Source organism: Peromyscus leucopus, chromosome 1 (genome assembly GCF_004664715.2).
Source record: "Peromyscus leucopus breed LL Stock chromosome 1, UCI_PerLeu_2.1, whole genome shotgun sequence".
In the NCBI taxonomy this organism is placed as follows: Eukaryota; Metazoa; Chordata; class Mammalia; order Rodentia; family Cricetidae; genus Peromyscus; species Peromyscus leucopus.
The window spans coordinates 191252256-191274392 of record NC_051063.1 but is presented as its reverse complement, the minus strand read 5'-3'; the positions used below and the strand labels follow the sequence as shown (position 1 = coordinate 191274392).

The 22137-nt window shown below is 39.8% G+C and overlaps 1 protein-coding gene across 4 annotated transcripts; it reads left to right on the top strand.

Moving 5' to 3' along the window:
* The first annotated feature begins 604 nt into the window (after positions 1 to 604).
* LOC114686604 (zinc finger protein 54-like) lies at positions 605 to 21018 on the top strand. Of its 4 annotated transcripts, none has more exons than XM_037202244.1 (8): positions 605 to 690; positions 3526 to 3607; positions 4770 to 4857; positions 8228 to 8886; positions 11296 to 11386; positions 17004 to 17107; positions 18995 to 19121; positions 19704 to 21018. In XM_037202244.1, exons 3-8 carry the CDS (start codon positions 4827 to 4829, stop codon positions 20777 to 20779), a joined length of 2088 nt encoding a protein of 695 aa, XP_037058139.1. In that variant the 5' UTR covers positions 605 to 690; positions 3526 to 3607; positions 4770 to 4826; the 3' UTR covers positions 20780 to 21018. The 4 variants fall into 4 exon arrangements, with proteins under 4 accessions (XP_037058139.1, XP_037058137.1, XP_037058138.1 ...); XM_037202242.1 differs by having other exon boundaries at positions 4765 to 4857; XM_037202243.1 differs by lacking the exon at positions 605 to 690 and adding an exon at positions 1323 to 1358 and having other exon boundaries at positions 4765 to 4857.
* The last annotated feature ends 1119 nt before the right edge of the window (positions 21019 to 22137 follow it).

Below are 22137 nucleotides of genomic sequence, written 5' to 3'. Positions count from 1 at the left end.
TTTGGGGCAGCGATATTTTATCTCAGTTTGTGTTTGGGGTATGGAAGGATTTGGGGATGATGTCTTTTTCTGTATGAATTTATAGACCAGGAACTGGAATCCCAAAATGAGAGGTTAGACTGAACAATTCAACCCGAAGTGGTCAAAACTCAGGACAAGATGGTCCAATAACCGGGGTGCAGCGTCCTCCTAGATGCAGTTCTGGTCCAGGCTGGCAGCGAGCATGTGGGGAGGCTGTGCAGAGCGGGTGCAGGGCAGCCTGACAGCTGGAGCTGTGTGGAAGGCAGCCTGAGACAGAGTGGGCGGGACCGGGCTCACAGAGGCGGGAACACTCACCCGGAAACAGAACTTGGAAGGATGTAGCACATTGGCTGGGTGTAGAGGAAGAGTGGAGAGTGGGTGGGTTTAGAGGAATGACGTAGGCGGAAGCTGGGAATCCTCGTGGATGAGGACAGGGAAGTGGACTGAGGAGCCAAAGTCAGAAGTGTCAAGTGCCCGTTGCCTGTCGTTTTCCCGGGTCCTGCACGGTGGGGAACCGCGTGGTGCAGACCTGGGTGCGGACAGGGCGGGGTGTCGCGGGGACGCGAAATCTCCCCGGAGCCGCAGTCGCCGCGCGGGGCGGCCTGGGAAAGTCACCAGTCAGCAGCGCAGTGGCGGGAACCGCAGCCCGGCGGCCCTGGAACCTCCCAGGTCAGAGGAGCTGCGGGGCTGGGACACGGGAGGGAAGGGACCAGGGGTGCGAGCAGTTTCTCTGCTGTTCATAAGGAAGCCGGCTCTGAAGTTCTGCTGTGGATGTCTTCCCTTGTCGGTAAATTTTGGATAATATGAACTGGAACAATCCTGATTTTTTTTTTTCATTAACCTTCTAGTCGCCAAACTATTCTTATAAGAATACGCTAGTAGAATATTTGAATTTATCTGTTGACATTTGCAAACACTCTACTCTTTGCTGTGGTGGATAAGACAAAGCTGTTGAAATTCACATTCATCCATGCTAACTGCTATGTTAAACCGCTTGGCACATGGACCTGGGGAGTTGGCATCCCCAGAGTCCTTTTAGATAATAGTCCTCAAAGGAATGCTTGCAGATTTGATTGAATCTGAAAATATCCCCACCACCACCACCACAGGTATGGTTGTATACATTAACATTTAAAAGCAAACTTTTTATCCGTCATTAATTTTCATCTAAGATTATGCACTCTGATGTGAATACAGCATTCTGAACAGTGTCTTTGCCAGACTTGGTGGTACAGGCTCTGAATACCAGTACTCAGGAGGCAGAGACAAGCAGATCTGAATAAGTTCGAGGCCTGCCTGGGATACATAGTGCGTTCCAGGACACCTGCAGCTACATGGTGAGACCCTCTCAAAAGAGAAAAAAAGAAAAATGTGTCTTTTTTTTTTTTTTTTTTTTTTTTTTTGGTTTTTCGAGACAGGGTTTCTCTGTGTAGCTTTGCGCCTTTCCTGGGACTCACTTGGTAGCCCAGGCTGGCCTCGAACTCACAGAGATCCACCTGCCTCTGCCTCGCAAGTGCTGGGATTAAAGGTGTGCGCCACCACCGCCCGGCCGAAAATGTGTCTTTTTGTGCTGAGTTCTTTTTTCTTTTTTTTTTCTTTTTTCTCTGAGATAGAGTTTCTCTGTTCTGTCCTGGGACTCACTCTGTAGACTAGGCTGACCTGGAACTCACAGAAATCCGCCTGCCTTTGCCTCCTGAGTGCTGGGATGAAAGGCATGCACCACCACTGTAGGGCTTTGTGCTGAGTTCTTAGTGTTGCACCTTGGAGTCTGGAAAGCACAGTATGCTGTTTAAGGGTGTCAGGTCACACCGTTTTCAGTTAGAAAAGGCCTTATAAGCCAGGTGGTGGTGGCACAGACTTTAAATCCCATCACTAGAGAGACAGAGGCAGGTGGATCTCTCAGTTCAGTGCCCTCCTGGTCTACAGAGGAAGTTTCAAAACAGGCTCCAAAGCTACACAGAGAAACCCTGTTTCGAAAAAAAAGGGAAAGAAAGACGATATTGAATAATTATGATCATTTATTTACATCAGAATAATGCCTGGTCTTTTCTCACCTTTGTTCAAGAAAAGCACTCTGTCCATGGATACATGACCAAATTTTTTTTTGTGTTCTGACAAATAAAGCTTGCCTGGAGATCAGTGGGCAGAGATAGCCACTAGTTAGCCAGAGGCCAGGGAATGATGGCATACACCTTTAATGCCAGCACTTGGGAGGAGGAAGCAGGATGATCAGGAGGAGTTCAGGGCCACCCTAGGCTACTTGAGATTGATCCAGTCTAAAAGAAACAGCCAGGCAGTGGTGGTGCATGCCTTTCCCAGAGCTAGAGAGGTAGAGTCAGGAATATAATGCTGGTGGAGACAGGATCTCCCACCCATTCATTCAGTCTGAGAATTCATAGAAGTAAGATGTCCTAAGGTGTCTGCTCTGCTTCTCTGATCTTTCAGCTTTCACCCTAATATTTTTTTTTTAAAGATTTCATTCATTCATTCATTCATTCATTCATTCATTCATTATGTATACAGCATGTATGACTGCAGGCCAGAAGAGAGCACCAGATCTCGTTACAGATGGTTGTGAGCCACCACGTGGTTGCTGGGAATTGAACTCAGGACCTCTAGAAGAGCAGTCAGTGCTCTTAACCTCTGAGCCATCTCTCCAGCCCTCTCCCTAATATTGTTAAGACTAATTAGAATCGCACTTCAAAATTGTTATTTTTTGGTTATTGTGTTTGCTTTGCTTGAGACCTGAACTAATAGTGTTGCTCTCTCTGGCCAAAAACTCACCATGCAGAACAGGTTGGACTGGAACTAAGAGGTTCCACCCACTTCTGTCTCCTGAGGCCAGGATTAAAGGCGTGCACCAACACAACCTTTCAGACCGTTGATTTTTACTTTGTAGTCTGTTTCACGGTTTGTGTTGTGACTGTGGACTTCTCCCAGGAGGAGGAACAATGCCTGGACCCTGTCCTGAGGGCTTTGTACAGAGACTGGATGTTGCAAAATTGCAGCAGTCTGGTTTCTGTGGGTGAGAATAGTTTGTTTGATGTCTCCCTTGATCCTCCGCAGTATTTCTTAAACTAATCTGCAAGTGTATGAGCTTTGTGTGAATGATTCTCAAATCTCACAGAGAGAGTAAAGTAAAATCCTCAAAGGAAAAAAAAGTTTTTCATGGAATGTTCTCTTTTCTTCGAGTGTATCCCTTTGGGAGGTGTAAGGCTTCATCATTATTGGTTCATGATTGATTCAGAACCTCACTAGTATATAATCTCTTCCCAATCATTCATTTCCATTTCTGCCCCTGAGTTTTGACTGAGCTGTGTCTGGAAGTGGGATTCCAGTCACCATAACTAAAAATGCTTTCTAATTGTTTTCAGTATTCTGACCCTGCAGGACAATTGGGGAATCATTTCTATAATTCTGTATTTAGTTTTCTCTTCATCTGCTGAGCACAGTACTGTGTTAGAAATCCAGGTGCTTCCTGAACAATCTCTTTCTCACTTGCAGGTCTCACTGATCACCCAGACCTGCTCACCTGTGCTGCAGAACAAAGTGACCTGGAAGGAGAGAGGAGGCAGTAAGGATCCAGGTATGGTGGAGACATTGGTAAAGGACTGGAAAGGGGATCAAGTGAATGTGGAAGTGGGACATGAAATCAGTTTTGCCACATTCTGTTTCACTAGAGATAATTCTGGAGACTTCTACTGAGAATCTCGTCAGGATTATCCTAATGTAGGTGTGAGAAGAGGTTCTAAGGAAGACTTGACACTAGGAGGGAAATAAAATTGTGTTTCCCCCTTCAGATCACTTGTTCCCTGTTACTCTCTATTACTCTGTTACTCCCCCACCCCCCACAATGGTCTCCTTTTAAATTTCTGGTTACTGCAGTCACTCCAGGTTGTGGACTCACATCTGAAGAGCTAGGAACTTCCTATGTCTTTCTGGATCTGGGTTACCTCACTCTATATGATCTTTTCTAGGTCCATCCATTTATCTACAAACCTCAAGATTTCAATTTTCTTTACAGCTAAACACTATTCTGTAGTGTTTATGTACCACATCCTCACTATCCATTCCTCAGTTGAATGATATTAGGTTGTTTCCCTTTTGTAGCTATTGTGAGTAGAGCAGCAATGAACATGGCTGAGCAAGTATCTGGAGTAGGATGTCGAATCCTTTGAGATTATACCAAGGAATGGAACAGCTGGGTCATGTGCTAGATTTATTTAACTTGAGGGTCTGTTTATTTAATTGAGGATTCTCCATATTAATTTCCAGAGTGGCTAAATTTATTGATCATAAGGCTTTTATTCCTTGTGCTTTTGTTTTTGATATTGCTGACTGAGTTATTCACAGTATTCCTCTTCCTTCTCTGTGAGAATTAGTGCTTTGCTGCCTTGCCTATGGATGATTACTAACAGTTCTCCTGTATTTATCTATTCCTCACATGAAATTTATTATTCACCATATTCTTGTGAATAATTCCTCTGATCCTCCTGTATATGTTTTACCTCTGATTTATTATCAACAGTATTGCTTTAGTGAATTGAACTGTTTTAATTCCTGACTGTCTTAAAATGCACTCATGTCTCCATCGATTTTAAGATAGAATTTTTCTTTGTGCAATAGTATTGTTGATGGTAATTTGCTCTACAAGCTTTACATATCTTTCCATGTTCTGGCTTTCACATCATTAACTAGACACCTGGTTGTATTTTTTTTCTTTTTGACCCCTTAATATGAAAGGGCAGCAAGCCATCTGTTCATTGTTCCTGAAAGAGAAACTCTAAGAAGTGGAAGAAAAAGAAATGGCTCATTTCTCCAGTAAACATGCCCCAGGTCAGTGGTCATAGCTCCTTTTTTTTTTTTTTTTTTTTTTTTTTTATGGAAATGTTATAGTTTCAGATAGTGGAAGCCTTTTATTTTCTGCTTCTGAATTTTTTTTTAACTTTCTCATGAAAAATGTTGAAAACATTAATTTGAGATATTGGAAGCCTTTTATTTTCTGCTTCTGACTTTTTTAACTTTCTCATGAAAAATATTGGAAACATACAAACAAACAAACAAATAAACAAACAAAAATTCAAAATTAACCAGACCCAAAGACTATACAACTCAATGTACTGTTATACAGTTAGAGTAGTCACTGGGAACAGAAGCTCTGGAACCTCACATGAGATTTTATAGTTTTAATATCTAGTATATTTTGATCTACTTATCTACCATCAAAACCAAAACAATGTTTAACAGAAGTAGAACTTTTTTATAGAAAAAAAACTTATTTATAGAAAAATCTGGATTATATCAAGTGTGGCTGATGCAGATATCCATCTGCTTAGAAGTGGCCCAAAATTCTCATGATATTAATTTTATAGACTCCTTGATCTTATATATTAACTTTAAAATTTGGAGTACACAGTGTCACATTCCTTGTTACTGTGGGGAAAACCCCAAACTCTTTGACTATTGAGTCAATCACAAATTATGCCTTCTGTATCCACCCCTTTGCTATTTAATGATGTGACTTTAGACCTAGAGTCTAAACATCCCAAGTGAACTTGATAGAATAGAGTCATGTAAAGTCCACGTACACACAGGATTGATTTGGTGTCAGTACTATAGCATGATCTTCAGGTATAGCCTTTAAAAGCACATTTCCTCATAAAGGATTTCCCTTCTGAGATGTGTACACTGTGATTCTGTGCAACATAACACAGGATCCATAAAAGATAACCCTGTCTAGACCTTAAATGTGTGTCTTGTTGCAGAGACATGCTTGTGAGACTATTATGTCATCCTGTTTTTAGAGGTAGAATATTCATTATAGAGTGTGACTGTTAATCATTGTTTTGAGTAGTTGTCTTCACTCGTCTACATCCCTAATTTCCTTAAGTCTCCTTACATCCAAGAAAGCACTCTGTCTGGTGTCACATGATCAAACTGTACCTTTTGTTTCAGGGTCTATTGACATTTAGGGATGTGAGTGTGTACATCTCCCAGGAGGAGAAGGAATGCCCGGACTCTTCTCATCGGGCTTTGTATATTGATGTGATGTTGGAGAATTACAACAACCTGGTTTCTGTGGGTGAGAACATTTTGATTGTAGAATTCCTAACTCAGGCTTTGTAGGTATTGACTTTATAGGTTATGAACTCTCTGTTAGGCTGTCTTGGAAACAACAGAAGACTAGGGAATGCTTGGAAGTAGAAAAGATCTTTTTCTTGGTATTTGGTTTTTGTTTTTGCTTTTTTTTTTACACTTTTCATTTCAGAGGTGTCATGTACCCTTCATTTTAGTTCCACGATGCATTCAGAAACTCTGTAGCATATAATATTTCCACCCATATCTTTAAGCGCATTGTCCATCACTGCACTTGACATAATTGTGAGAAAAACTAAGGATATGGAAATTTAAAATTCTCCCAATATATGCTGAAGATTCTGATAGGAAATCATAGCAATTGGGAAATCATTTCTGTATTATTGTGGATTAATTGTATACGTGGATTATTGTATTGGAAGGCAGGCTTGGTCACCTGTCCGGAGCAAATGAGATTGCCCTGGAATGTGGAGAGGAGAGAGTAGCCACAACCAGAGTGGGCTAGGGAATGAGCAGGACAACAGTGACAGCTTCAAGTGAAAGAGAAAGCAAGGGCTGAGAATATTTTTGCTTTATTCAGTTCTACTTGAAAGGATTCTTGATCATTTAAATTAGTGTAGTGTCCTGGCCCCAGGATGCATGTGGCCTGTTGTAAATGTTAGAAGACGTTGTGCCTTATTACACCTGAATTATGGTGACAGTACTACTACAAAATGCAATTTCATTTGAGTATGCCGACATTAGATTAGAATAATTTTATAAGTTATAAGCCTAATGTGAGTCCATAAAGTAGAATTATTCTGTAATTGCCTACCTTGCATACATGTCAATGGTGGGTAGAAATAAGTAATGACTTTCCATGACAGCCCTGCCCCAAATGGTCCAGTGGTTGTCAGTGCTGGCAATGTTACAGCCCTTTCATGCACTTCCTTACCTTGTGGTAACCCCCAACCATAAAATTATTTTGAGTGCTACCTATTAGCTGTAATTTTGCTACCAAGTGATGTCTCAGTTCCTGAGCTCATTGGAAATATGCGCTTTCAGATGGTCATGACCCACAGGTTGAGAACCACTGAACTGAGCCTCTGATGTTTGGCAGAATCCTTGATTTGCATTCATTACTTTTGAAGAATCTAATGTGGGTTTTTTTGTTTTTTGTTTTCTTTTGTTTTTTGGTTGAAGGGAGGTCACCACTTTGATTCTTTTTTTTTTTTTCAGTAAGCCTTTAATCTTTCAAGGCATTGGTTCTTCTGACTGTAATCTTCATTGCTATATATTTCTAAGTAGACTAATGTAAAAGACTGTGAACCTAGGATTGGATTATACTCTAACAATTTCTGAGAAAAAAATATTTAAAAATAGAGACAATGGTCTTTTTATTTAAAAAACAAAAACAAAAACCAAAAACCTGGAGCCAGAAATTGGGGTAAATACTAAAAGATCAGAGAGACAAAGGAACAAGCCACCTCTTACCTCTAGGACTCTTCATCCTGAAAAGCTTTCCGCAGCCAAAAGACTTTAGTTCCTGTATCCTCACGCTTTATATACCTTTTTTCTGCCTACCCATATCATTTCCTGTCTCAACTTTCCTAGTGCTGGGAATAAAGGCGTGTGACTCCCAAGTATTGGGATTAAAGGTGTGTGCCACCACTGCCTGGCTCTGTTTCTCTCCTAGACTGAGTCAATCTCATGTAGTCCAGGGTGGCCTTGAACACAAAACCAGATGGATCTCTGCCTCCTGAGTACTAGGATTAAAGTTGTGTGTCGCCACTGCCTGGCTTCTATGTTTAATCTAGTGGCTTGTTCTGTTCTCTGATCTTCAAGCAGATTTATTAGGGTACACAATATATCACCACATAAATATAGTCAGTGAGCTCCATCCCAAGGCTAATTATTGATTCAAAAATTATTTGTGTCAACTTCCGTGAAGTCATTCTATTTTTGTGAAAATCCATATGATTACAGTGACAGAATGAGGTTAACTACTGCAAACTCTATTCAAAGTAGTTGCTAGTTGACATATCTTAAAAGAGAACTTAGGGAGGCAGTCATTTATCACATGTTCATTATTGGGACAAGCCCCATTAATCTGAACTGTACTCATTTTCAGGGAACTACTGCAAATGTGATCCTGACCATCAACATGTGAAGACTGGAAAGGAGCCTTGTCAGTGTAATGAGCTTGGCAAAGTGCTTCATGACCCCTCGACATGTGCACTTCATAGAACAAGTGAAACTGCAGAAGCCTTTAATAACTACAGTTACAATAATCACCCAGATGCCTCTGTTGACTCTTTAAACCCACATAGACACGAAAGCATGCACACTGCAGAAGAACCTTGCAAATCTGAAATCTGTGAGAAATCTTTAAATTTGTTTTCCAACATTACCCAAGATCAGAGACTCTACTCTGCAAAGAAAGAGCACAGTCAGGGAGAATATGATGACTGTTTTAGCTCTGCATATAGTTTTATGCAGCAAATAATCTATATTAGAGAGAAACCATTCCAATGTGAGGAATGTGGGAAATGCTTCAGTACTGCCTCAAACCTCAGGGTACATCAGAGAGTGCATACTGGAAAAAGACCCTACAAGTGCAACATTTGTGACAAATCCTTTACCTGGTGCTCAAATCTTAAAAGACATCAAAGACTTCACACTGGAGAGAAACCTTACAAGTGCAAAGAATATGGAAAGCCCTCTATCGGAAAGTCAAGTCTCAAAGGGTATTACAGAATCCATACTGGAGAGAAGCCTTACAAATGTGAGGTATGTGACAAGTCTTTTCCTCTGAACTCAACTCTTATAGCCATCAGAAAATGTGTACTGGAGAGAAAGTTTACAAATGTAGGGAATGTGGCAAATCCTTTATTAGGTCATAACTCACATTTTAGAACACTTCAGAGGTTTCATAGTGGAGAGAGACCTTACAGTAGTAAGGAATGTGACAAGTCTTTCACTAGGTGTTCCTACCTCAGAGCACAACAGAAAATTCATACTGGAGAGAAAAGTACCCTTGTAAATAATGTGATGTAGCATTTATCTGGAATTCTCTGTTTATGAATCTCTACAGTATACATAATAGAAACATATAGATAAGAGACTTGTGAATGCCTTTAATGATGGTCTAAATCTTAGAAAATATCACAGAGTTTATATTAAAATTAAATTCCGCAAAATAACTGGAAAGTTTTTTGTTGTTTTGATTTTGTTTTGTTTTGTTTTTTAAATGTGTATAGTGGCATTACCTGAGGCCAGAAGAGGGCATCAGATCCCCTGAAGCTGGATTAACAGAAATTGTTGGGAATTGAACCCCATCCTTTGGAAGATCAGCCACTGTTCTTAACCACTAAGCCTTATCTCCAGACCCTGGAAAATGCTGTAATAAGAACAGTTATCTTTTTCAGCATCCAAAAATTCATAATATTGTCAGGCGAGGTGATGCACATCTTTAATCCCAGTACTTAGGAGAGAGAGGCAGGAAAATTTTTGAGTCAGAGGCCATTATGGTCTACGTAGGGAGTTCTATGACAGCCAGGACTACATAAACTGTCTCAACAAGAACAAAAAGTCATAATGAGGATAAAATGTATTAACAAAATATGTGACAAAACTTTCTCATTTTGCTGTGCATTAAAAAATCCATAGTTCTGTGGACTATGGAACCCCCATGGGACTGGACTAGGCCCTCTGGATATCGGAGACAGTTGTTTACCTTGAACTGTTTGGGGAACACCCGGGCGGGGGGATCAGAATCCATCCCTGGTGCATGATCAGGCTTTTGGGAGCCCAGTGCCTGAGTTGTGGCATCTTGCACAGCTTTGGTGTGGCAGGAGAGGCTTGGACCTGCCTCAGCTTAGTGTGCCGGGCTCTGCTGACTCCCCATGGGAGACCTTGACTTGGAGGATGTGGGCATTGGGGATGGCTTGGGAGGGAGGGCTGGGCGGTTGGAGGAGGGAGGAGGTGGGATCTGTGGGTGGTATGTAGGGTGAGTAGAAAATTTCTTAATAAAAAAAATAAATAAATAAAGGAATGGCCCAGCGTTGGTGGCGCACGCCTTTAATCCCAGCACTCAGGAGGCAGAGGCAGGCGGATCTCTGTGAGTTCGAGGCCAGCCTGGGCTACCAAGTGAGTTCCAGGAAAGGCGCAAAGCTACACAGAGAAACCTTGTCTCGAAAAACCAAAAAAAAAAAAAAAAAGGAAAAAAAAAAAAAAGAAATCTGTAGTTCTGAGAAACTATATAAAAGTATACCATGTATATATAATCCGTGTGTTGTTATTCATTGGAAATTCCACCCCCCAAATGCATTCATCTTGGTAAATCTTTCCCTAGTGCTGAAATTGTAGGCATAGAAAGAATTCATAATGAAAGAAATAAGAAAATGCTGTAATAAAGATTCACCCTTTGTTCACATTCAAAATCTTCATACTAGAGTCAAAACTCTAAAAACAGCAAGAAAGCTGGGCGGTGGTAGCTCACGCCTTTAATCCCAGCACTCGGGAGGCAGAGACAGGCGGATGGATCTCTGTTTTCTCGGCCCGCCTGGGCTACCAAGTGAGTTCCAGGAAAGGCGCAAAGCTACACATAAGATGTGCATGTGACGTCACAGTCATGCTTATGTTGCTTATAAAACTACAAAGGCTTTATACGGAGACTGGATGTTGCAGAATTGCAGCAGTCTGTTTTTTCGTGGGTGAGAACAGTTTGCCTGAAGTCTCCCTTGCTCCTCCTCAGTTTTCTTGACAAACTAATCTGCAAGTGTGTGAGCTTTGTGTGAATGAGTCTCAAAATCTCAAAGTAAAGTGATATCCTCAGAGGAACATTGAAAATCTTCATGAAATGTTCTCTCTTCTTCCTGTGTCTCCCTTTTGGAGGTGTGAGGCTTCCATCATCTTGGGTCTATGATAAATTCAGAACCTTATCTAGTGTACAACGTTTTCTTCCCAGTCATTCAGCTTCATTTCTGCCCCTGAGTTTTGACTGAGCTGTGACTGGAAGTGGGATTCCAGTTACCATAACTAAAAATGCTTTCTAATTGTTTTCAGTATTCTGAAACACTGCAGGACAGTTGGGGAATCATGTGTATAATCCTGTGTTTCGATTTCTCTTCATTTACTGAGCACAGTACTGTAGTAGAAATCCAGGTGCTTCCTGAACAATCTCTTTCTCTTGTGCAGGTCTCACTGATCACCCAGACCTGCTCACCTGTGCAGCAAAACAAAGAGGCCTGGAAGATGGAGAGAGAGGAGACAGGAGCTAAGGATCCAGGTATTTGGAGGGATTGGTGAAGATGTGGAAGGGGTGGAAGTGGGACATGAATTCAGTTTTGCCACATCCTATTTCACTAGAAATAATTCTGGAGATTTCCACTGAGAAAAATCTAATGATTATTCTAATGTACTTATAATAGTTATGAAGAACAGGTATGTATGTAGAAAGGAGACGTTCTACAAAAGAATTGATATTAGGAGGCAAATAAAATTTTATTTGAGTATTCATGTGAGTGATACTCTCCATATTCATTCACATCACCGATCGTGTCTTCATACCAATATTAAATGGTTTTCATTTCTATGCTTTTAATATATTATAAAAGGATTGAAAATTAATACCTCTAGGTTTATTGTTTTCAGAATTTTTGGAGCTTTGGTATTCAAGTACTTTAACTTTTAGTGTTAATGTCTCCATTGCTGAAAGTAATGCCAACAGAATTTTGATAAGAATCAGGAAGTATATTTACAGACTGTTAAACTCCATCTGTACTGTCTTCCCATAGATATCTCCTATTGTCTGTGGTCATGAAAATTCCAAGTGGTTTCCATTGCTGTAATTGTAACACACTGTTAGATCACCTGTAGGTTTGATCCTCTTAGTATTTTCTGACTCTTTGCTGTTCCTTGGTAACTTCAGGATTACTTTCTGTAAAACATGCAATAGGGTTGTGATAAGAATTGCTTGGAGTCTTAGAGAAGACAGACCTCTGTTTAGGTTGTCTCGTGTTTGAAAAGAACATGAAGCAGTGATCCAGTTTTCACATGTTTTATGTATTCTCCTGTTCTCTGTCTGCTGTGTATGTCTGCATTCTGGTTTATGTGACATAGAGCCATGTTGATCAGGACTTTCTATCTAATGAACCATTTTATCATTTGCTAATACTGCTTATTTTCTATTTTGATGCTTTTGTCTTGATTTTTCTGTCACTATTTTAATTATGATCATCAGCCATTTTACTGCTGTCCATTTTATGGCATTTAAAAAAATTTCTTCTTTTTCAATTTGTTGTATCTTTAGATATGAAATAAATTATTGGTAGAAAATATATTTGAAACTCAGCTGTCATTTTGCTTTTTACATGATTAGCTTAGGAAATAATATCTGTTTATATTTTAAGAAATTACTGAAAGAAATACATTTGGCATTGTTTAGGAACTTGAGTGTAGACACTGACTAGGAAGAATTGGAATCTCTGTATACTCAATTTACATTATCTTATGACCTACAATGCAGAACTTTTTAATATGTACCTATTGGCCATTCAATTGCTATTGAGCATGGGGTGTTCATTCTTTTGCTTATTTATTGGTTATATTATCATCTGCTTCCTTTCTAATTTTTTTTTTGATGGATTATGGGTTTTCATCCATTTCACTATAAAAAAGATAGCTAATAAATATACCTGCTGTTTAGGCTATTTAAATTATTATTTCCCTGGATGTTTTTAATTTTACATAGTACTCCATTCCTGTTGTTATATCAAGTGTTGCCCCTTTATGTTTTGTTGCCAGAGTCTTCCTGCCTTGCCCACAGTCAGGACAAATCCTTGTCACCCGCCAGTCCCACAGCCGCTCAGACCCAACCAAGCAAACACAGAGACTTATATTGCATACAAACTGTATGGCCGTGGCAGGCTTCTTGCTAACTTTTCTTATATCTTAAAGTAACCCATTTCTAGAAATCTATACCTTGCCACGTGACTCGTGGCTTACCAGCATCTTCACATGCTTCTTGTGCTGGCGGCATCTGGCAGTCAGTCCTTCTGCCTTCCTGTCCTTTTATTTCTCCTCTCTGTTAGTCCCGCCTATCCTTCCTGCCTAGCCACAGCCGATCAGGTTTTATTTATTGATCAATCAGAACAACTTAACATACAGACCATCCCCCAGCACAGCCAAGTGCAGACCATCTCAGACACCTGCACTCAGGCCCATGGTCCTAATCATCCTCTATGCGGACCTGCTGGGTAACGCCACAAGGAACCCAAGAAGGGCTCCCACAGGACATATATTAACATCCCACAGCAATGTTACTCTTCAGGATTCACTGTTTCAGATCATGCATGAAGGTCTGTGAGTCATTGTGTGGTAGGAGAGACTTGGATGCAGGATCATGTTTTTATATGTGGATAGATACTTTACCCAATATCACTGTTTAGAGAGGCTATCTAGTCTGCAACACATGTTTATGGTATTTTGATGACATTTACCTGGTCGTGACTTTTGGGCATGTTCTGGATCTACTGCTCTATTGCACTGGCCTGACCTGGAATCACACTGGGATAGCTCGAGCATTATATTTACTAGGATTCCTCTGTTACCCATCAAGTTGTAGATTTCTCTTTACTACTTTTGTGAAGTATGTTGTAGGAAATTGAATGTAATGGAGTTTTATCGGGGACTGTGGGGGTCCAGCCCCTCGATAGTCCCCTCCCAGGGTCCGGGAACAATCTACAACCAGCTGATAATTAATCTTTGATGAAAAGAAATGAATCTATATACACGAAACTCCCTAGTCCATATACTTTATTATTGTGTGCCAGCTACAAGCTTATATTCTGCTCTCATATTTAGCTCATTTCTTGTCTGATTTCTCTCTACACTTATCTGTGGTCCTCTCTAGGTTCTATCTTAATTCCTTCATCTAGTTCTGCCCCTTCTAGGTTCTCTCTCATCCATCTAGTTCTTTCCCAAATCATCTCCTCTCCCATCTGTTTCTTCCTCATCTTGTTCTTCCCCCATCTGACTCTTCCTCATCTTCCATCTTGTTTCTCTAGTACCCTCTTCAAGCTCTTTAACCTAGTTCTTTCTCATCTCAGTTTGTTCCTCTCAAGTTCTTACCCATTTAGTTTTTTCATTCCCTTTTCTCTGTCCCCCAGTGCCCTGGAAGTCCTGGTATATATACACTTACAAGCAGTAAGTGACCCCTTAGTGCAAATCCAGGCTTCCAAGGTCAAACAGGGGTGATAAGAATCGTTAATTATCATTTGAAACCCCAAAGGGAAATGACCAATGGGGAAATGAATTAACTAAAGGCTAACTTCGGGTAATATCTAAGACGAGGGATCTTATGTGGTCAACTATAGTCTTAAATGTGATTAGTAGAAAATGTTAAGAATCTGTAAGTTGCTAGGTCAATGGGAGAAAATAAAACTCTCTTCTTTTTTCCTGTGGCTCCTATCTGTCCAAGCTATCTGCCATTTTTCTGCAGGGTGGGAGAAAGTGTGCTCAGTCGCTAGGCAACCTGTGTACAGGCAGATGGTTCTGGTGGTAGTTAAAGGGAGATCTGGAACCAGAGGTAAGATTTGGGAAAGGGGGCAGTTAAACTTAATTGGCACATCCTCCAGGCCTTCTCAAACGGGTAGCCAGGATGCATAAGTCTGTTTTTAGAGAGTACAGAGGTATCTCTGATAAGGTACTTTCCTCCATCTGAGGATGGACCTGGCCGGATGCTGCCAATGATGATAATTACAGGAAGGCTTGAACTGGGGTTCTTCCCTTGATGAGTGATGAGGACTACATTTGTCTGTAGGAATAAAGAAAGTATTTAGAATGAATTTATGGATTATGTGTATTTAGTAAAATAGTGGTTGTATATTCTCCAAGATCCCTGACTTCACTAGCCCTAGGGAAACTAGCTAGGTTTCCAATACCAGGCATGATTTCCCTCTTGTTGAAAGGGTCTTAATGCAATAAGAAGCTGTTGATTACCACCAAGGTCTGTGTGCCACTCTTGCACCCTTAGGGCTATCATGCAGTGTAGATCATTGTTGTGGTTCATAGGTGTCATAGCTGGGTAGGTCTGTTTGTTGGCTCCCTCCTTTGAAAGCTTGCATGTTGCCTTCTGGTACCATGAAAGCTAGTCCCTGGGGCAGAGGCTTTAAGGTCAGTTCCATCTCCAGTCCTCTGGAGTCTGTGTCTGAAGTGCATGGCTTCTTAACCAATAGGGATGCACCTACGTCTGGGAGGCCAATGTGGGCAACAGCAATAGCCTATAATGTTTGGAAGTCTCCTAGATAGTTATGACCAACAACTTTAAAGAAGGCTGTAGTGGGTAGCTAGCTGTTCCAGCTTTGACCTGGAAGTACTACCCCCAGGGAGGCTTCCGGTAACTGTCATGCCTACCTATGACCTGCCTCTGCTGGATGTGCTGGCTCTCTTGGTTCCTGGTGATCCTGGATGCTGGATGGTAGACCGAGCGGAGTTCTCCAGAGAACCCAGCTGGACTGCACCTTACCTCTCCCAGATCCTGTAACCGACCCCTTTACTAGCTGTAAATTACCCTCCAAAATAAACCTTTTTAACTATGTGGAGTTGCCTTAATAAATCCCCACAATAGATGACTGGTGTTGGTAGTTTTGTTAAAAAATCTATGGCACTTGTGTGGAGTGTTATCAGCCCGGTTGGGACATTTTTATTTATATTCTAAATGTATATATATGCTTACACAAATTTAATATGTTACAGACTTTTTTAGTAGATTGATAATATATATCATACATTATGACTTTTAGACATCCTTAGAGTTATTTTACCCTCCTTCTTCTGTGTTCATATCTGTCTCTTTTCATCCTTCCCTATTATTCCTGTCTCTCTCACTCACCCACACCCCACAGTGGTCTCCTTTTACTTTTCTGGTTACTTCAGTCACTCCAGGTTGTGTACCCACATCTGAAGATTTGGAGCTAGGAAATTTTCTATGAGAAAGAACATGCTGTGTCTGTCTTTCTGGGTCTGGGTTACCTCATTCAATATATTCATTCCTACGTCCATCCATTTAATTGCAAAGTCATGATTTCAATTTTCTTTACAGCTGAATACTATTCCATAGTGTATATTTACCACATTTCTATTATCCATTTGTCAGTCGAGGGACATTTAGGTTGTTTCCTTTTTGTAGCTATTGTGAGTAGAGCACAGTGAACATGGCTGAGCAAGTTTCTGTGGAGTAGGTCGTCGAGTCCTTTGGGCATATTCCAAGGAGTGGAGCAGCTGGGCCATGTGCTAGATTTATTTAACTTGAGGGTTTATTTGTTTATTTAACTGAGGATTTTCCATATTGATTTCCAGAGTGCCTAGATAGTTTGTTGCTAGGGTATTTATTCCCTATGATTTTGTTTTTGGTGTTGTGACTGTTTGGGTTACTGGGGAGTATTTTTTTTTCCTTCGGTGTGAGAATTAGTGGTTTGCTGTCTTGTCCATGGATGAATACTTCCCATTTCTCCTGTATTTATCTATTCTTCACATGAAATTCATTATTTCCCATGTTCTTGTGGATAATACCTCTGATTCTCCTCTGTATATATTTCCTCTAATTTATTATGCGCTTGGTGCTTTTATGAAATGAATTGTCCAATATTAATTCATGACGATCTTCAAATGCACATTTGTCTCCATCAATTTTAAGACAGTATTCTTCTGGGTGCAATAATATGGTTCACAGTGATTTTCTCCATAAATTTTAAATGTGGATCCATGCTGTTTTGGCTTTGGGACCATTGACCAGACACCTGGTAGTATTCTGTTTCTTGGGATTTTCATGTGGTTTAACATTGTTATTTAAAAGCTTTCCTTACTAATTTTTGTTTTTTCTTTTTAATTCCTTTATATGAAAGGGCAGCAAGCCATCTATTCAGCAAGCCACCTATTGTTCCTGAAAGAGAAACTCAAAGAACAGAAACAACAAGAAATGGCTGATTTTCCAGGATATACGTCCCAGGTCATTCGTCAAGTCAATTATTTTTCTGGAAATGTTATATTTTGAGACTTGAAAGCCTTTCATTTTCTGCTTCTGATTTTTTTTTAACTTTATTATAAAAAAAAAGTTGCAAATAATAAAAAATTCACATACTGAAATTAACCAGACCCAGACTATACAACTCAATAGTTAGAGTAGTCATTGGGAATAGATAGATGTTCTGGAGCCCCGCATGGGATTTTATGTTATCACTCTCAAATATGCTTTGATGTAATTATCTACTACCCAAAACCAGAAGTGTGGCAGAATTAGAACTAGAAAAGCAATTAGCTTTATATCCTTTTTTATAACTAGTGTTTGTTATCTCCATTCAGTCCTATCCTACCTCTAACCCTGATATGTAACCTTTCTTGTTCCCTTTTTTCCATGTTCTACTGTGCCCACGTGTATGTTGTTACCATAAACATATATCATTGGCTAGATTCTGCATATGAGGGAAAAATGTGATTTTTTTTTCTGACACTTTATGGCCTCATATTACACATTCTAAATCCACACATTTTCCTTCACATTTTTATTATAGTTTTCTCTTCAGCTGACTGTTATCCCAGTCCCATTTTCTTTTTCTTTTTTTTAGGTTTATTTATTTATTATGTATGCCATAGTCTGTCTGCATGTGTCCTTGCAGGCCAGAAGAGGGCACCAGATCTCATTACAGGTGGTTGTGAGCCACCATTTGGTTGCTGGGTATTGAACTCAGGACCTCTGGAAGATTAGTCAGTGCTCTTAACTGCTGAGCCATCTCTCCAGCCCCCAGTATCCCATTTTCATTATCCATTCATCTGTTGATGGGCAATTAGTTTGATTCCAGTACTTTGCTATGGTGAATTACAGCAGTAAACATGGGGTGTATTATCTCTGTAGTGGGCTGTAAAGTTTTGAGTGAAAGGGCTGGGGTCATTTTTAGTTCTAGCTTTAAGTTTTTAATAATCTTCAAACTAATTTCCATTTGAGTTTATTAATATGCACCCCCACACACACACATACACAACACAGCAGTTTATGAGGGTTCGTTTCTCTCCACATCCTCTCTAACATTTGTTGTCAGATTAGTTGATGACAGCCATTCTCTGCCTGGGTAGTATTTCAAAGTACTTTTAGTTTACATTTCCATGGTGGCATTTTAGGGACCTGAACACTTTCTTCAACATTTCTTGGCCATTTGTTTCTGTCTTTGAAAAGTCTCTATTCAGTTGGTTTTGTAGTTTTATGTCCTTGGACTTTAATTTCTGGTAAATTTTAGCTATGAGCCCATATCTAAAGTGTCACTGAAGTGTCAAAATGAGATTGTTTCTTATTTTGTGGGGTGTCTGTGTGCTCTGCTGATTGTTTCTGTTGACACACAGAAACTTTATTTTCATGTCCTATCTCTCAATACTTGGGGTTCGTTCCTGTGCTGTTGGTATGTTTACTATTCAAAAAGTTCTTGCTCATCCGTATCCTGTCGGCTCTTCTCTACATTCTCTTATGTTTCTGTTTCTGGTTTTCAGTCATGGTTTGATCCGTTGTAGCATGATCTACAGGTACAGCATTTAAAATTACATTTCCTCATCACAGAGCTTCCTTCTGAGACATGCACACTCTTACCCTTCGTGACACAAACACAGCACCCATTGCAGATAGGGATAACCATGTCCAGACCTTAAATGTGTTTCTTGTTTTGTGTATACGGCTTGTGAGAATATTGTGTTATCCTGTTTTCACAGAGTTAGAACATTCATGATAGTTTGACGATGTTAGAAATTATTGTTTTGAGTAATTATCTTTATCATCTACATCCCTAATCTCCTTAAATCTCCTTATATCCAAAAAGAACTGTATCTGGTCAAACTGCACTTTGTGTTTCAGGGTCTGTTGACATTCTGGGATGTGACTGTGGACTTCTCCCAGGAGGAGTGGGAATGCCTGGACTCTGCTCAGAGGGCTTTGTACATTGATGTGATGTTGGAGAATTACAACAACCTGGTCTCTGTGGGTGAGAACATTTTGCTTGTAGAATTCCTAACTCAGGCCTTGTGTGTACCTACTTCATAGGTTGTAAACTCTGTTAAACTGTCATGGAAATAAGAGGAGACTGGGAAGTTTGGTAATAGGAAAACTTTCTCATGGTCTCTGAAAAAGAAAAATAAACCCTTTGATTCTTTTAAGTAAGTCTTTAATCTTAAAGGGAATTGGGTTTTCTGAACTTATTCTTCCTTTCTGTTCATTAGTAAATATAAAACTGAATCTAGGATTGCATTAAACTCTTCTCCATCAATTTTTGAGGAAAAAAATATATATAAAAATAGAAACATTCTAAATATAATCAGTGACTGAGCTCCATCCCAAGGCTAATTACTGGTTCTTAAATCATTTGTTACATCTCCCTTGAAGGCTATTACTGCTTTTTGTAAGAATCCATATAGTTATAGTGAGAAAAAAAAGGTCTAGTACTGGGAGCTCTATTCTAAACAATTGCTAGTTGATCTATCTTAAGCGAGAACTTAGGGAGACAGTCATTTATCAAATGTTTAGTCTTGGAATAAGTCCTGTTAATCTGAACTGTATTCATTTTCAGAGAACTATTGGATGTGTGATTCTGTCCAGGAACATGTGAAAACTGAAAAGGAGTCTTGTCAGTATACTGAGTTTGGCAAAGTGCTTCATGACCTTTCCACGTGTGCACTTTATGGAACAAGTGAAACTACAGAAAACTCTAATAACTACAGTTGCAATAATCACAGAGATGCCTCTATTGACTCATCAAATCCAGATAGACATGAAAGCATGCACACTGCAGAAGAACCTTGCAAATCTAAAGACTGTGAGAAATCTTTACATTTGTGTTCCAACATGACTCAAGATCAGAGACTCTACTCTGCAAAGAAAGAGCACAGGCAGGGAGAATATGATGACTATTTCAGCTCTGCACACAGTCTTATGCAACAAACAATCTATGTAGGAAAAAAACTGCACCAGTGTGAGGAATGTGGTAAATTCTTCAGCTCCCCCTCAAACCTCGCTATACATCAGAGAATTCATACTGGAGAGAAACCCTTCAAGTGCAATGTTTGTGACAAATCCTTTAACTGTTTCTCAAGTCTTGAAAGACACCAGAGAGTTCATACTGGAGAAAAGCCTTACAAATGTGAAGTATGTGACAAATCCTTTAACGTGATCTCAAATCTTAGAATACATCAGAAAACTCATACTGGGGAGAAACCACACAAATGTAGGGAATGTGACAAATCCTTTACCCAGAGCTCACATCTTAAAAGACATCAGAGAGTTCATACTGGAGAGAAACCTTACAGATGTAAAGAATGTAACAAATCTTTCTCTAAGTGCTCAACTCTTCAAGCACATCAGAAAATTCATACTAGAGAGAAAACTTACAGATGCAAAACCTGTGACATATCCTTTACCCATTATTCAAATCTGAAAATACATCAAAGAATTCATCCTAAAGAGAGACCTTACTTCTGTAAGGAATGTGGCAAATTTTTTACTAGCAACTCATATCTTAAAGTACATCAGAAAATTCATACTGGAGAGAAACCTTACAAATGCAAAGACTGTGGCAGATCCTTCACCCAGTGTTCAACTCTTAGAACACATTACAAAGTTCATAGTCGAGAGAGACTGCATATGTAAGGAATGTGGTGAATCTTTTACTACGTGCTCAACTCTTGGAGCACATCAGAAAATTCATACTGAAGAGAAAAATGCTGTTGTATATAAAATGACATCACATTTATCTGGTGTTCTATGCTTATAAACCACAACAGTATACATAATAGAAACAAAGATAAGAAACTTGTAAAAGCCTTTAAAGGTTTAAATCTTAGGAAAGTATCACAGAGTTTATATTAAATTAAAATTCTGCAAATCTGTGTGAAAAGCTTTTTTTGTTTAAATTCCTAGGTGTTTTGACTGAATGTATGTCTGTACATTATATGTATGCTTCCTGCCTGTGGATGCCAAAAGAGGGTATCAGATACACTGAAGGTGGAATTATAGGCAGTTGTGAGCTTCTGTGTGTGTGTTGGCAATTGCAGCTCGGTTCTCTGGAAGAACAGCCAGTGCTCTTAACCACTAAGCCATCTCCAACCACCTGGGAGAAGCTATAGTTAAAATATTTAACTTGTTTAATATCCTAAATTTCATAATGCCAGGCATGGTGATTGTGGTGGTTTGAAAAAGAATGGCCACCAAAGGGAGTGGCACTATTAGGAGGTATGGCTTTGTTGGAGTAGGCTTGGTCTTGTTAGAGGAAGTGTGTCATTGTGGAGGAAGGCTTTGAAGTCTCATATATGCTCAAGATACCACCCAGTGTCTTGAGTCTACTTCCTGTTGCCTTTGGATCAAAATGTAAGGACTCTCAGCTCCAGCACTATGTCTGCCTGCATGCTGCTTTGCTTCCCACCATGACTAAACCTCTGAACTATAAGACATTCCTATTAAATGTTTTCCTTTGTAAGAGTTGAATGGCCATGGAGTCTCTTAAGAGCAATAGAAGCCTGAACTAAGACTAAAGTTGGTACCAGGGACTGTGGTATTGGTGGGATAAGCCTGACATGCTTTTGTTAGAAGGAATCTGGACCTTTGGACTGTGGATTAGAAAAGCAGTTAACCGCTTTAAGTTGTGATTGATGGGGCATGGAAGACAGTGATACTGAGTGATTTGAACTTTGGGTACCTGGAACAAGAGGATTAGGTGAAGAACATTAGTATGTAGCCTGGACATTGTTCTTGTGATATTTTGGTGAAGAATTGTTACTTTTTGCCCTTGTCCAAAGGTTCTGCCTGAGGATAAAGAGAAGAGTTTTGGATTAATTCTGTCGGCAGAGGAAACCTCAAAACAGCCTAGTATATAGCGCTGTCATGTGGTTATTAGTGATAACTCTAATGAATATGATGAAAAAAAGTAAGCTGAGCAAGGAAAAAATATACAATGTAGAACAATTCGAGGAGAAAAGGAATACCAGGAATGGAGTTCGGTGTAATGGAGC

What these genes read in the sequence shown, in the direction of transcription:
- LOC114686604 (XM_037202241.1), top strand. An exon ending in CAACAACCTGGTTTCTGTGG is followed by an intron (nt 6,104 to 8,227) that starts GTGAGAACATTT and finishes ACTCATTTTCAG; the next exon opens with GGAACTACTGCAAATGTGAT. An exon ending in CAACAACCTGGTCTCTGTGG is followed by an intron (nt 19,122 to 19,703) that starts GTGAGAACATTT and finishes ATTCATTTTCAG; the next exon opens with AGAACTATTGGATGTGTGAT.